At 40.0% G+C, this 17,382-nt stretch overlaps 1 gene segment (V, D, J or C); it reads right to left on the minus strand.

Annotated features, from left to right (window-relative positions):
- Positions 1-3,682: 3,682 nt before the first annotated feature.
- LOC128584348 (immunoglobulin kappa variable 1-9-like) lies at positions 3,683-4,249 on the minus strand. The segment is given in 2 exon segments: positions 3,683-4,005; positions 4,127-4,249. Coding segments are annotated over 2 exon segments (378 nt in total).
- Between the last annotated feature and the right edge of the window lie 13,133 nt (positions 4,250-17,382).

Genomic DNA, 17,382 nt, shown 5'->3' on the forward strand with positions numbered 1-17,382 from the left:
TGTAACCTCACTATAAAACCACCCTAGGTTGAGGCTCAGGAAGTGGGTGAGGAAGCGTACAGTCCTGCTGTCCCACTGTAATCAGCTGGACACCTGTTTTTACCATGATTTTCTGATGTGTGGTACAATATTTGGGGCTCATTTCTGAGAAAGTTGGATGCTCAGAAGTGTCAGGAACCATGTAAACTTCCCTTAGCTGAAATTCATATTGCTGAACCCATGCATGGACCTGCATGATGTTGGTTCATGAGACTCCCTGGGAGAGTTGGGAGAGGTGACTGACTAAATCCTGAGGGGTCATCTTAATTATTAACAGCCTCTTCTCAGTAATGGCACTTGGATGAGTCATCACTTGGGAAGTATTTGCTTTTAACCTTGGCCCATCTCAAAAGGACCGGGTATAGTTTCCCAGAACAATTTGTCTCTAGTCCTTCAGTTGTGTTTCTTCTAAGGCCTCATCATCTGTCAAAACTGATAGTTGATATCACTGAATTGCCAATCTCTGCTTGCAGAGTGACCATCAGATGTAACCCTTGGAGAACGCCCCTGTGTGATTTCTAGTCTTCCACAGCATTCTTTTTTTTTTTTGTAGAGACAGAGTCTCACTGTACCGCCCTCAGTAGAGTGCCATGACGTCACACGGCTCACAGCAACCTCAAACTCTTGGGCTTACGTGATTCTCTTGCCTCAGCCTCCCAAGCAGCTGGGACTACAGGCGCCCACACAACGCCTGGCTATTTTTTTGTTGCAGTTTGGCCGGGGCTGGGTTTGAACTCACCACCCTCGGCATATGGGGCCAGCGCCCCACTCATGAGCCACAGGTGCCGCCCCCAGGGCATTCTTGACGATGAGAGGGATGTGACTTCAATCCAGGATGAATCTCTGACAAACCCAGAAACAATTCGGATACAGACGGGAACACCGAGATTAATGTGGAGTTGTAACCTTACTTTGACATGAATAGATGCATAGATAAACATGAGCAGTTGTCAGTGTATCAAATATATTGCCTGTGCACCTATATGTGTATGATAAACACATATGCACATTTCCACAAGTGTTGTAAATATGGCTTCTTTTGCTCAGATGTTTTCATGTTTAATTTCTTAATGTTTCTAGTAATGAGTTATTAAGCATTGTATTAAAGCCTTATTTTAATTGGATACATTTATTTCTATGAATAGATGTGGAAATAGAATATTAGTCAACATTTGCCCATTATTAATTTTTAAACATCCACTCAAAACTCAGGGGTTTATAACACTAAGCATGTATTTTCATGTTCCTGGATTTTCTTGGTAGTGACTTGGTTGATGCAGACAAGGCTCAGCTGGATGGTTCTGCTGCAGGTCACTGAGCTTATCGCCAATACAAACACTGTGTGATCTGGTGCCAAGGCTGAAGGGCAGTGAGTATTCAGGACACAACATTCTCGTGTTAAGTACAGGAATGAACAAAATCCCCAAACCAAGCTGCACCAGCAAATATTTGATTATGCTTTTGAGAATTAATAATGATTTTCATCTTTTATAATCTGAAAACGCTGTGAAAGTTAAATTTTCATTAATTAGATGGTAAAGCCGGGTATATTTTGTCAACAGGTGGTTTCACATGGAAATTTTCTTGAAGGGCCTCATTGGTGGGGAAAAAAATCTCTTTACCAGAAGTAAACGTCCCTTAAAATGTAGCTTAAATGGTTGAGTTTAAATTTAAAATTTCTTTGCTTAGCTTCTTTTTGGAGGATCTATCCAGGACTGCTAAAGGGGTGTTAAAATCTCCAACTACTATGGAAGTGGAGGAAATCGAGTTGCTCATGTCTGTTAGAGTTTCTCTTATAAATTGAGGTGCATTGTGGTTGGGTGCATAAATATTAATAATTGAGATCTCATCATATTGAGTATTACCTTTAACAAATATGAAGTGTCCATCCTTATCCTTAATTATTTTGGTTGGTTTAAAGCCTATTGCATCTGCGAACAGGATTGCAATGCCTGCTTTTTTCTGCTTTCCATTTGCCTGGAATATAGATGACCATCCCTTCCCCTTGAATCTACATGTACTCAGCCCTACTATGAAGCTGAATTATAGCTTTCACATGAAGACTATAACCCAACTGTAGCACAAGACTATGGGGAAAGGGCCAAGGAAGGGGAAGAGAGGGGGTAGGTTAGGGTGCAGGGAGGGTAATGGGTGGGGCCACATCTATGGTGCATCTTAGAATGGGTACAGGCGATTGCACTAATGTACACAGCTATGATTTAACAATAAAAAAAAAAAAAGAATGGAGAAACAAGAAAAAAAATGTAGCTTGCATGGTGATTCATGCCCATAACCCTAGCACTCTGGGAGGCCAAGGATGGAAGGTTGCTTGAGTTCAGGAGTTTGAGTCCAGCCTGAACATAAGGAGACCCCATCTCTACAAAAATAAAAAAATTAGATGGGTGTTGTGAAGGGCACCTGTAGTCCCAGCTATGTGGGAGCCTTAGGCAGAAGGCTTGCCCGGAAGTTTGAGGTTGCTATGAGTTAGGCTGACACCAGGCACTCTCTCTCATGCAAAGAGTGAAACTCTATATATAAAAAAAAAGGTAAAAATAAAAAATAAATAAACCTCGTATAGAACAGCTATTACCATCCTAAAATGTGGACTGTTGTTCATTCCATCTAATGTGGTTCTGTAGCTTTCCACTTGTGACATAACTCAGTGATGCTCATGATGCTGGTGAGTTCTGGAAAAATTTTGAGTAGGGAGAAAAATCACACTTGACTTGTTTTATTAGCACTTTTGTCAAGAAGTGTTTTGCATGCGATTTTCTTATTTTTCTGTTCACTCTATGTTTTGGTGAAGTTTTCTTGCTGTGATCCAAATATGATGAAAATGTGTGAAAGTGCATTCAGATTATTGGGGGCCTTTCAATAAATGTTATAAATTTGTGAGTTGGGGAAACAGTGATCATACTGGGCAATGTATTGTTAACTCACCATCATCACCATCACTTGTACAAGAACCTGCCCAAGAACTTTCCTTCACTCTTGGTTTTCCTGCAGAGGTTGCTCAGTCAGGGACCCTCCCATGATATTTCGAAGTCAGAAGAGGATTCAATACTATAGACTGACTCCTATAAGCAGACATATGGACTGAGAGAAGGACTGGAGACTCAACTCATGTGGTGCTACTAGCACCCCCACCCCCACTTCCTAGACAGGTCTAAGGACCCTGTGGTCAGGCACCTTCAGGAAAGATGCACTCTGGCTTCTGGAGGAGCACAGGGAAACTCCCGTTCCCATTTCTTGCATTTGCATATGGAAATATAATACCCTCTGGCCTTTGAAAGATTATAGTTTGGTCACTAACTCCACGTATTGAAAAAAAGATGTTACCACTCGGAACACTTAGAGCATATTCTTCTTTGTTATATGAACCCCAAGTGGTGCTATAATCCAGACACCTTAGGTGTACTTAGCCTCCCCATTCTTAAATCAGGACAATCACTGCCATGTCAGTGCTGCTAGGGCTGAAGAGGTGGAGAGAGGCTTAGGGAGCAGAGAAACCTCCTGGGCCCTTTTACTGAAACCTCCTAGTGACCTTCAGAGTGTGGCTGCTTCTGCTCAGATGGAGCAGATGGAGGCACCAGGAGGAGCAGCTGGGGCAGCCCAGCCTTATACACCTGCTCCTTTGGGGGGTTTATGTTATGACTTGTAACACTGTGAGAGGCCAACTATCCCACTGATCACAGTAATAGGTTGCAAAATCTTCAGCCTGCAAGCCACTGATAGTGAGGGTGAACTCTGTCCCAGACCCACTGCCACTGAACCTTGATGGGACTCCAGATTGCAAAGTGGATGCCCTATGTATCAGGAGCTTAGGAGATTTCCCTGGTTTCTGCTGATACCAGTCTAAATAATTACTAATGCCCTGACTGGCCCGGCAAGTGATGGTGACTGTGTCTCCTAGAGATGCAGACACAGAGGTTGGAGACTGGGTCATCTGGATGTCACAGGTGGCACCTATGATTAGAAACACAAAACACAAATATATAAACAATAAATCAATTTTTAAGAGGACTTTCTTGATGATCCAGGCAGGACTGACCACACTGAGTAAATCCCTGGTGTTCTCCCACCTTACCTGGGAGCCAGAACAGCAGGAGCCCCAGGAGCTGAGTTTGGACCCTCATGTCCATACTAAGTTGTGACTGGGACTTATTGTTGACAGGGTATAACCAGCCTATTTATAAGTCTTCATGTCAATGGCCTGACATCTGGGAACATGCAAATCTGCACAGCTGCAAAGATGACTTCTCTCAATAACTCAGCACATACCAGTGACTCCCACATGTCCTGAGACTAAGTAGGGTGGCACACATTTGCCTTCAGAGAACGTATTTCTCTCTGAATCCCACAGGACAGAATCAGGCTACTCTCCTGCAAGTAGAGTGCCATATTTCTCTACTCATGAGAATGAATTATTATCATACTTTATGACTTCCTTTTCTTGCTAGCTGTCCATCTAAGACAGGGCCTTTTGGAAAGACACATCTCCCTAAACTGTAGGAGATTATAGAAGTTCAGCATACTTGATATTTGTAGATACTATTGAGTAGAGAAGCTTCCTCTCTACTCTGAATCCCTAGAGCCCCTGTTGTAGAAAATCATTTGCCTTAGAAATATTAAAGGGCATAAGCAAGAGATAGATATATGATAGATAGATGGTAGATTGATAGATGATAGATAGAAAAATTTGTATAAAAATAAGAAAGAAAAATAAAAAGTAAAAAATACCCATGCTCGGTAAGAAATCACATTTCACAAACAAACAAACAAACAAACAAAAAAAAAAAAACACTCAAGAATCAACTTATAAGAAGAAGAAATCAATTTTCATGATCACTTGGCAACTTCTCATAGTCTCTTTCCCAGATGGGATCAGAACAGCAGAAAGCAAAAGAGTTGAGCTGCTCATATCTGTTCTGTGCATGGCAGACGCAGACTCTCATCCTCACCAGGGGCCATCTCCTCAGTAAGGACTTTGGTCTGTAGCCACTGTCTCTAGTGAAAGCAGGCAGAACCATTCTAGTCTGCACACTTGGAAGCTTTTAGTTCCTGAGTGGAAGAGTCCACAGCCATCACACAGGGATGTGGCTTCCCCAGTGTCTTCATCAGTAAGGGAACCACGTGTAACCTGCAGCCCCACATGAGGAGACCAAGGCAGGTGATGCTCTGCAGTCCTCAGCCCTCAGCCCTCAGCCCTAACTGTGAATGAAGTCACTTCCTGAACCAGCTCCACTGAGTTGGAGCAAAGTCAGACAGCTGCACTCAGGACAGATTCACAGCATCCTACACTGGATTCCACCAACACCACTGCTGGGAACTCACTGGTCCAGCTAGTTATGGTGACTCTTTCTAGAGACAAGAGACTGGGTCAGGAATAGAACACAAATGCCTTAGACATTTTCCAGAAACTATGCTTATTATGAAATGTTTTTCTTATACCATCAAATATTTTAAGAAATGATTATTATTCCTTTTCTTCTATCTACTGTTTGTCCTTCCTTCACTGTGCACAATCCCCACACCAGCCAGTGTCCATTCTTGGTTCTTTCTGCTGTTCAGTGTCAGCTGTGCAGTGCTCCAAAACCTCAAATTACTAAAATATAAAATGTTTAAATTATCAGATAATTTACAAAAAACATGAATTTTATATTTATATGTAAAAAGGAGAACATGAATGCCCTAGATGAGCAGAATGAAAACTCTTTTGTATACATGGAATTAAGAGTAGAAATTATAAAGGGAAATATGTTTGCATACATTAGCAATGTTTAAAAATCAACTGTCATCTGCTATGATGCTCAGTCCCATCTACTTTCTCACTGAAATATAACCCAGGTTTATGTCCACATCACCTGCACCATCTAAGTAATCACTAGTGAGCCTCTTAGGATGAAGTTTGGTCATGATTCAGTCTCCCACAGTTTAGTTTGATTAGTGTTATTTACAACTGTACAGGCAAGATTAATAATAACAACAGTTGAAGAAATTACAAACAGGATGAGGAAAGGACAATATCTCTTATAAAAATAGACACAAATATTTTTTTAAAAAGGAAATTTTTCTTTCACTCTTTCTCTCCTACTCTGGATTTTGGAGAAGACAAGGAGGAAGGAAGGATGAGAATGAGAAGAAGCGAGCACTGCCGTGAGTGTGTCAAGTCCAGGGAGTCCTCAACAACCTGCTGGATGATAAACACTCTGAAAACTGATAGAGCATCTTGGCTTGAGGCCTCCAATCTTGTATTTCAGGTAGAATATCAGAGAGTTGCAATAATCATCTCTCAACTAGAGCCACAATGATACCCTAAAAATAGTCTCTTGCTCTCAGCCCGAAGTGTAGGCCCTTCACTTTGCTTCCTCCAGTCATTCTGCAGAGAGATTGTGCCAATACAGAGCCACTTTTTTCTTTCTCTAAATCACAGTGTGAGGAGCTAGGACCCTAAAATTTCAAATTCAAATGCTCTGGGTCTAATATCTAAGGCAGTGATTTCCAGCGTTTTTTATCTCACAGCACACTCAACCCTATAGTTAAACTTCCAAGGCACACTTAAATTATGTTGATGGAAAAAAGAGTAAAAAAAGAATATACATACTCTGCTCTGAACTACATTTGAAAATGATTTATTTAATGAGCTTTAAAATTTTTCACAGCACACCTAAGACCTTCTCCTGGGCACACGTGTGTGAAAATCACTGATCTTGGGAATACGTTGGCATCTTCCCTGGGCCCTCACTCATGTGATTGTCTACACAACAGTTGTTTCTGCCCTAGTGAAAACATGTGGCCTTGGTGCTATTGCTAGGAGACAGGATGGCATTGAAATATGCTAACATGTCATCATATGTGTGTGAGAGACCTTGTGTGATGGGGATAGCGCAAGAAATGAAGGAACAAAAAAAAAAAAAAGAAATGAAGGAACAACAGTGGTGTCCAGATTGTGAGAGCAGGATCAGAAACTACTGTCACTGCACTTTTATATCTATTTTTATAAGAGATACTGTCCTTTCCTCATCTTGTTTGTAGTGGGGGCTGCCACTGTCACTACTACCCAGAAGGACACAGGCCCTGCCACCTGTCACCAGAGATCTCTTGGTAGACAGCCGCCCCCCACCCCTGTTCTGTTTACATCGCCATTTCAGTCGCTTTCACACTCATCTGTTTTCATGGTGCAAGAGGCCATTTTGACCCCATCCACCCTTGTGCATTTCCACTACTAATACATACTTCCCTGCACTTGAACACTCACTTATAAAACCATCAAGAGCAATGTGCTACCACCTCACATACTACAGTCTTTTCCCTCGCACAGAGCAGCAAACTCACTCCACCCAAATGATGGAGAAGCTTACATCCCTTCAGTCCATCATCTTGGGTCACAAGTTTAACCTTAGGTCTAAATGACATTGGTAACCAGAAAAAATTCTTTTTTTTAAATTAATATTAAATCATAGCTGTGTACATTAATGTGATCATAGGGCACCATACATTGGTCTTATAAACAGTTTGACACATTTTCATCACACTGGTTAATATAGCCTACCTGGAATTTTCTTACTTATTCTGTTAAGACAATTATATTCTACATTTACTAAGTTTCACATGTACCCTTGTAAGACGCACTGCAGGTGTAATCCCATCAATCATCCCTCTGTTCATCCTCCCTCCTCCCTCCATTCCCTCTCCCCATTCCCCATATTCTTAGGTTATTTTATTTTATTTTATTTTTTATTAAATCATAGCTGTGTACATTGATATAATCATGGGGCATCATTCACTAGCTTCACAGACCGTTTACCAAGTTTCACATTTACCCTTGTAAGATGCACCGCTGGTGTAATCCCACCAATCTCCTTCCCTCTACCCACCTCCCCCCTACCTCCACTCCCTTTCCCCCATCCCCCTATTCTTACGTTGTAACTGGGTTATAGCTTTCATGTGAAAACCCTAAATTAGTTTCATAGTAGGACTGAGTACATTGGGTACTTTTTCTTCCATTCTTGAGATACTTTACTAAAAAGAATATGTTCCAGCTCCATCCATGTAAACATGAACGAGGTAAAGTCTCCCATCTTTCTTTAAGGCTGCATAATATTCCATGGTGTACATATACCACAGTTTATTAATCCATTTGTGGATCGATGGGCACTTGGGCTTTTCTCCATGACTTAGCAATTGTGAATTGGGCTGCAATAACCAGAAAAAAATTCTTTAGAAAATGTTAAAGACAGCAGCCGAGTAATAGCTTCCTTGCATCTGGGCACTGTGAGTCTAGGGAGATAGGACTCCAGGCATCTTTGGCTGGTGGGATCTGCATATCATCACCCCTGTGAGGATACAGGGAGTCAGCGAGAGACTTCTGGACCCAAAGAGGAGGACTAAAACAGTGGAAAACTGACAAGTGGTCACGTGTGTTCAATCAGTCTAAACCCGCCGGCAACTGTAAGTTCAGTAGCATGGAGACTGCAAACCGGAAAGGCCTTACCTGTGAACTGTTTTGGTGTCTTTGGACTTGGCACTCAGTTGAACTGCCTTGGGAAGAGCCTGAGCGGGAGTGTGGAAAACTTTGGCTGTTGTCTAGGGCCCCAGTCTGAGCCACTGAGCCAGATGGAGCTAATGGTGTTTGGCTGTGGGCCACAGGGAGCCATTGTGAGTGATCTGCCCCGGCAAGCTCCGCCCTCAATGTCGCAGAGCTAGAATTGGGTGGGAGCTGGTACTGGTAACCTAGCAACTGAGTAGCCTAAGGGTGTGGTTACTCAGGGGCAGAGTGAGACTGGTTTTGGCACACTGGGTAAGTGGATAGCCACTTCAGCAGTGATTCCAGTGACAAGCACTTTCCTGGGAAAGCTTCTGCTCAGCAAGTTTACAAGTTCAAAGTGCCTTTTAAGTGGGCTGAAGAGATTTAGGGTGTCTACCTGCTGGGGTTTGAGAAATCAGCAACCTCCAGTCATATCAGAACTTTGATTAACATCTCATATCCCAGAAGACCACGTGTTGCCCAGACAATATTCAACAACATATACATACTGCTTTGTTTTTGGTTGGGTTTTGTTTTGTTTGTTTGGTTGGTTGGTTGGTTGTTTTTTTTTTTTATTTATTTTGATGTTGTTGATGTTGTTTTGTTTTTTAATTTCAACCTTTTCCATATAGATTTTTTTCTTTCTCAATTTTTCTAGTTTAATTATAATTTCCCATTGCTGCCTTTTTCAATAACTAGAACTTCATTTTTGCTAGTGTTTCTACCGCTATTATTTGGATTTTCACCCAATTTTATCCTGTAAAGTTTTCTGTTTGCTTCTTTTGGTTTGATTTATAGCATTATTGTCTTTCCTTTCTACTTGGTGGAGGTGGGGTACTGTGTCTGATCAGGTTAGGAAAGAGCTGCTGGACCCAAGAAAACCACCAAACTGGGCACCCCCAGAAGGTGGGTTTTTTTAAGGTTGTGTCAAACTAACCTACTGTACACCTATATTGCTCTGTCTCGCTCTTTCTGTGCCTCTCTTCTTTATGTCAATATTCCTTTTACCCACCCTCTCTCCTTTCTCTATTTTATTTTTCATTTCACTCGGTCCTCCTTTCTTCATCCCTTTCTTGCTCTTCAACCTTCTCACCCTCCTGGTCCTGTACCAAAAGGACTCATCTAAACCTTAGTCCACAGGCATGAGAACTTAAAGAGCAAGAGGAACTGAAAGGAAAATTGGGGCAAGGAAACAGATAAAAGAAATCGCTCATGAGGAAGAATCAGCAGAAAACTCCAGGCAACGTGAAGAACCAGTCCAGAACAACCCCGCCAAGGGACCATGAGGTAGCTACTGCAGAGGATTCCACCTATAAAAGAATGTTAGGAATGACAGAAAGGGAATTTAGAATACACATGTTGAAAACAATGAAAGAAATGATGGAAACAATGAAGGAAACTGCTAATAAAGTGGAAAATAACCAAAAGGAAATCCAAAAACAGAATCAAATCAGAGATGAATGATATGAAGAATATAAAAAGGACATACCAGAGCTGAAGGAACTGAAAGTGTCAATAAGGGAACTTAAAGATGCAATGGAAAGTATCAGCAACAGGTTAGACCATGCAGAAGAAAGAATTTCAGAGGTCAAAGACAAAGTTCTTGAGATAACTCAGATAGTAAAAGAGACAGAAAAGAAGAGAGAGAAAGCAGAACGTTCACTGTCAGAATTATGGGACATTATGAAGCGTTCCAACATACGAGTTATAGGAATCCCAGAAGGGGAAGAAGAATGCCCAAGAGGAATGGAAGCCATACTAGAGAATATTATAAAAGAAAATTTCTCAAATATCACCAAAGATTCTGACATGCTGTTTTTAGAGGGATATTGGACCCCAGGTCGCCTCAACTCTAACCTGTCCAAGTCAAGACAAAAGAAAAGATTCTACAAGCTACCAGGTGTAAGCGCCAGTTGACCTACAGAGGCAAGTCCATCAGAGTGACCCCGCAGACTTCTCTAATGAAACTTTCCAAGCAAGAAGACTATAGTCATCTACTTTAATCTACTTAAAAAGAACAATTTCCACCCAGGATTCTGTACTCTAAGCTAAGCTTAAAAATTGACGGAGAAATCAAATCACTTATGGATATACAAACATTGAGGAAATTCGCTACAACAAGACCAGCTCTACAGGAAATATTTCAACCTGTTCTGCACACTGACCACCACAATGGATCAGCAGCAAAGTAAGCACTCAGAAATTAAAGGACAGAACCTAACGTCCACACTGATGCAAAGGATAAAACTAAGCAATGGACTCTCACAAAATAAGATGAATAGAATACTACCACACTTATCAATTATCTCAATAAATGTTAATGGCTTGCATTCCCCACTGAAGAGACATAGATTGGCTGACTGGATTAAAAAACACAAGCCATCCATTTGCTGTCTGCAAGAAACACATCTGTCTTCAAAAGACAAATTAAAGCTCCAAGTCAAGAGTTGGAAGACAATTTTTTAGGCAAACGGAATTCAGAAGAAAAGAGGAGTTGCAATCTTATTTTCAGATACATGTGGATTTAAAGCAACTAAAGTCAAAAAAGACAAAGATGGTCACTTTATATTGGTCAAGGGAAAAATACAACAAGAAGATGTTTCAATTCTAAATATTTATGCACCCAACTTAAATGCTCCCAGATTCTTGAAACAGACCTTACTCAGTCTGAGCAATATGATATCTGATAATACCATAATAACAGGGGACCTTAAAACTCCTCTTACAGAGCTGGACAGATCCTCTAAACAGAAATTAAACAAGGATATAAGAGATTTAAATGAGACCCTAGAACAACTGTGCTTGATAGACACGTATAGAACACTCCACCCCAAAGATAAAGAATATACATTCTTCTCATCACCCCATGGAACATTCTCCAAAATTGATCATATCTTGGGACACAAAACAAATATCAACAAAATCAAAAGAATTGAAATTTTACCTTGTATCTTCTCAGACCATAAGGCAATAAGGTGGAACTCAACTCTAGCAAAAACGCTCGACCCCACACAAAGGCACGGAAATTAAACAATCTTCTGTTGAATAACAGATGGGTGCAGGAAGAAATACAACAGGAAATCATTAACTTCCTTGAGCATAACAACAATGAAGACACAAGCTACCAAAACCTGTGGGATACTGCAAAAGCAGTTTTGAGAGGAAAATTCATCGCTTTAGATGCCTACATTCGAAAAACAGAAAGAGAGCTCATCAACAATCTCACAATCCATCTTATGGATTTGGAAAAAGTAGAACAATCTAAGCCCAAACTCAGTAGAAGAAAAGAAATATCCAAAATCAAATCAGAGATCAATGAAATTGAAAACAAAAGAATCATTCAGAAAATTAATGAAACAAGGAGTTGGTTTTTTGAAAAAGTAAGTAAAATAGATGAACCATTGGCCAGACTAATGAGAAATAGAAAAGTAAAATCTCTAGTAACCTCAATCAGAAATGATAAAGGGGAAATAAGAACTGATCCCACAGAGATACAAGAGATCATCTCTGAATACTACCAGAAACTCTATGCCCAGAAATTTGACAATCGGAAGGAAATGGATCAATATTTGGAATCACATCCTCTCCCTAGACTTAGCCAGGAAGAAATAGACCTCCTGAACAGACCAATTTCAAGCACTGAGATCAAAGAAACAGTAAAAAATCTTCCAACCAATAAATGCCCTGGTCCAGATGGCTTCACAACAGACTTCTGTCAAACCTTCAAGAAAGAGCTTATTCCTGTACTGCAGAAATTATTCCAAAAAATTGAGGAAGAAGGAATCTTCCCCAACACATTCTATGAAGCAAACATTACCCTGATACCAAAACCAGGAAAAGACCCAAACAAAAAGGAGAATTTCAGACCAATCTCACTCATGAATATAGATGCAAAAATTCTCAACAAAATCCTAGCCAATAGATTACAGCTTATCATAAAAATCCATTCATCGTGATCAAGTAGGCTTCATCCCAGGGATGCAAGGCTGGTTTAACATACGCAAGTCCATGAACATTATCCACCATATTAACAGAGGCAAAAATAAAGATCACATGATCCTCTCAATAGATGCAGAAAAAGCATTTGATAAAATCCAGCATCCTTTTCTAATTAGAACACTGAAGAGTATAGGCATAGGTGGCACATTTCTAAAACTGATTGAAGCTATCTATGACAAACCCACAGCCAATATTTTACTGAATGGAGTAAAACTCAAAGCTTTTCCTCTTAGAACTGGAACCAGACAAGGTTGTCCTCTGTCACCTTTACTATTCAACATAGTGCTGGAAGTTCTAGCCAATACAATTAGGCAAGACAAGGAAATAAAGGGAATCCAAATGGGAGCAGAGGAGGTCAAACTCTCCCTCTTTGCTGACGACATGATCTTATACTTAGAGAACCCCAAAGACTCAACCACAAGACTCCTAGAAGTCATCAAAAAATACAGTAATGTTTCAGGATATAAAATCAATGTCCACAAGTCAGTAGCCTTTGTATACACCAATAACAGTCAAGATGAGAAGCTAATTAAGGACACAGCTCCCTTCACCATAGTTTCAAAGAAAATGAAATACCTAGGAATATACTTAACGAAGGAGGTGAAGGACCTCTATAAAGAAAACTATGAAATCCTCAGAAAGGAAATAGCAGAGGATATTAACAAATGGAAGAACATACCATGCTCATGGATGGGAAGAATCAACATTGTTAAAATGTCTATACTTCCCAAAGCAATCTACCTATTCAATGCCATTCCTATCAAAATACCAACATCGTACTTTCAAGATTTGGAAAAAATGATTCTGCCTTTTGTATGGAACCGGAAAAAAACCCGTATAGCTAAGGCAGTTCTCTGTAACAAAAATAAAGCTGGGGGCATCAGCATACCAGATTTTAGTCTGTACTACAAAGCCATAGTGCTCAAGACAGCATGGTACTGGCACAAAAACAGAGACATATACACTTGGAATCGAATTGAAAACCAAGAAATGAAACTAACATTTTACAACCCCCTAATCTTTGATAAACCAAACAAGAACATACCTTGGGGGAAAGACTCCCTATTCAATAAATGGTGTTGGGAGAACTGGATGTCCACATGTAAAAGACTGAAACTGGACCCACACATTTCCCCACTCACAAAAATTGATTCAAGATGGATAAAGGACTTAAATTTAAGGCATGAAACAATAAAAATCCTCAAAGAATGGATAGGAAAAACACTGGAAGATATTGGCCTGGGGAAAGACTTCATGAAAAAGACTGCAATGGCAATTGCAACAACAACAAAAATAAACAAATGGGACTTCATTAAACTGAAAAGCTTCTGTACAGCTAAGGAGACAATAAGCAAAGCAAAGAGACAACCTACACAATGGGAAAGGATATTTGCATATTTTCAATCAGACAAAAGCTTGATAACTAGGATCTATAGAGAACTCAAATTAATCCACATGAAAAAAGCCAACAATCCCATATATCAATGGGCAAGAGACATGAATAGAACCTTCTCTAAAGATGACAGATGAATGGCTAACAAACACATGAAAAAATGTTCATCATCTCTATATATTAGAGAAATGCAAATCAAAACAACCCTGAGATATCATCTAACCCCAGTGAGAATGGCCCACATCACAAAATCTCAAAACTGCAGATGCTGGCGTGGATGTGGAGAGAAGGGAACACTTTTACACTGCTGGTGGGACTGCAAACTAGTACAACCTTTCTGGAAGGAAGTATGGAGAAACCTCAAAGCACTCAAACTAGACCTCCCATTTGATCCTGCAATCCCATTACTGGGCATCTACCCAGAAGGAAAAAAATCCTTTTATCATAAGGACACTTTTACTAGACTGTTTATTGCAGCTCAATTTACAATCGCCAAAATGTGGAAACAGCCTAAATGCCTACCAACCCAGGAATGGATTAACAAGCTGTGGTATATGTATACCATGGAATACTATTCAGCCATTAAAAAAAATGGAGACTTTACATCCTTCGTATTAACCTGGATGGAAGTGGAAGACATTATTCTTAGTAAAGCATCACAAGAATGGAGAAGCATGAATCCTATGTACTCAATTTTGATATGAGGACAATTAATAACAATTAAGGTTATGGGGGGGAAGCAGAAAGAGGGACGGAGGGAGGGGGGTTGGGGCCTTGGTGTGTGTCACATTTAATGGGGGCAAGACATGATTGCAAGGGGGACTTTACCTAACAATTGCAATCAGTGTAACCTGGCTTATTGTACCCTCAATGAATCCCCAACAATAAAAAAGAAAAAAAAAAAAGAAAGTTAAGAGAGGTGTATACAGTATAGACAGAACAGGCACCTTCATTGTAATGTTTTTTGTTTTTTTTTTAATAAATAAAAGCACATTAACAAAAAAAAAAAGGTAAGCAGCACCTGAAGCCTTTGACATTTGTTAACTAAATGCTGGTACTCGCACGGTCTAGCCAGTTAAGTTTCACTAAGAGGTGCAAAAAAGGAGCCATTTTTGACTTAACATTTTAATTTAGTAGAGATAAGAGCTTGTGTGGGCTTACAGTCCCGCACCTGACAGTGCATAGAGTACCAGTCCTTCCAACGTCCTATACTTTGGAAAGCAGACCGGACTCTGGAGCACTCGCCTTAATTAGATTCTGAATTTCCTTGAATTTTGGATGGTCTTTGTCAGCCACCAGCTGCAGCAGGACAGCCTCACTTGTGGTTACTATGATCCCAGTTCGGGCAAGACGCTTCAAAAAAAAGAGTAAAGACAAATCAAGAAGTGAGCAGGAGAACTAACACTATTTTAAAACTGTAACAGTAAGCTGGGACACAGGAATTAGTGTCCTCTACTGAAACCACGGTCTCCGACCATTTAGCGATGGGGACAGATTTCAAAATGAGCCATACCACAAGTTCAATATGATTATTCTCAATATCAGTAAAATGGACTAGAAACAAGCAAAGAGGAAACAGGTAGCCAATGTTTGACCTGTATGTGCAGAGAGCAAGAGAATTATCAAGGCTAATAACTAAAACATGAGAGAGGACAGAGCCAGAGGAAATCACTGAATACTCAGATACTTTTAATTGACGCTATGTCCTAAACTCCATTCGCAGATTTGTGCTTCACCTCTCATCCATTCATTCCCTTGAGTTACTCCTAAATTTATTAAACTCTTTTATTTCTAATATTGAGCTAAAAAGGTGCCTCTGACCACATGTCCCCCCTCTGTAGCTTAGCTGAGCCATGAGATCATGATGTATATTGATATTTGTGTATTTATTTGTATTTGGTATCGTATATTTATGCCTGGCATCCTGGCATTTAGTAGCTATTTATTTACAAATATAGGGCAGGGTAATACTTCTAAAGCCCCATTAGCTGTGTTGTGAATATAATTGTAGCTGTCTACAATATTTCAATAGTAATTCATTATCCAGTTTTATATAACTGAATTTTTTAATGGCATTAAAACTAATGTAAGAATTAAAAAAAAAAAAGAAAGAAAGAAATGTGCCACCTATGCCTATACTCTTCAGTGTTCTAATTAGAAAAGGATGCTGGATTTTATCAAATGCTTTTTCTGCATCTATTGAGAGGATCATGTGATCTTTATTTTTGCCTCTGTTAATATGGGGTGGATAACGTTTATAGACTTGCATATGTTAAACCAGCCTTGCATCCCTGGGATGAAGCCTACTTGATCATGATGAATGACTTTTTTGATGATAAGCTGTAATCTATTGGCTAGGATTTTGTTGAGAATTTTTGCATCTATATTCATGAGTGAGATTGGTCTGAAATTCTCCTTTTTGTTTGGGTCTTTTCCTGGTTTTGGTATCAGGGTGATATTTGCTTCATAGAATGTGTTGGGGAAGATTCCTCTTTCCTCAATTTTTTGGAATAATTTCTGCAGTACAGGAATAAGCTCTTCCCTGAAGGTTTGATAGAATTCTGGTGTGAAGCCATCTGGACCAGGACATTTTTTGGTTGGAAGATTTTTTATTGTTTCCTTGATCTCAGTGCTTGAAATTGGTCTGGGGCGGCGCCTGTGGCTCAGTCCGTAAGGCGCTGGCCCCATATACCAAGGGTGGCGGGTTCAAACCGGCCCTGGCCAAAATGCAAAACAACCAGAAAATAGCCGGGCGTTGTGGCGGGCGCCTGTAGTCCCAGCTTCTTGGGAGGCTGAGGCAAGAGAATCGCTTAAGCCCATGAGTTGGAGGTTACTGTGAGCTGTGTGAGGCCACGGCACTCTACCGAGGGCCATAAAGTGAAACTCTGTCTCTACAAAAAAATAAAAATAAAAATAAAATAATAAATAAATAAAAAAATAAAGAAATTGGTCTGTTCAGGAGCTCTATTTCTTCCTGGCTGAGTCTAGGGAGAGGGTGTGATTCCAAATATTGATCCATTTCTTTCACATTGTCAAATTTCTGGGCATAGAGTTTCTGGTAGTATCCAGAGATGATCTCTTGTATCTCTGTGGGATCAGTTGTTATTTCCCCTTTATCATTTCTGATTGAGGTTACTAGAGATTTTACTTTTCTATTCCTTGTTAGTCTGGCGAATGGTTTACCTATTATATTAATTTTTTCAAAAAACCAACTCCTTGTTTCATTAATTTTCTGAATGATTCTTTTGTTTTCAATTTCATTGATCTCTGATTTGATTTTGGATATTTCTTTTCTTCTACTGAGTTTAGGCTTAGATTGTTCTTCTTTTTCCAATTCCATAAGATCTCTTGTGAGATTGTTGATGCACTCTCTTTCTGTTTTTCAAATGTAGGCATCTAAAGCGATGAATTTTCCTCTCAAAAC

Source organism: Nycticebus coucang, chromosome 4 (assembly GCF_027406575.1).
Source record: "Nycticebus coucang isolate mNycCou1 chromosome 4, mNycCou1.pri, whole genome shotgun sequence".
Classification (NCBI taxonomy): domain Eukaryota; kingdom Metazoa; phylum Chordata; class Mammalia; order Primates; family Lorisidae; genus Nycticebus; species Nycticebus coucang.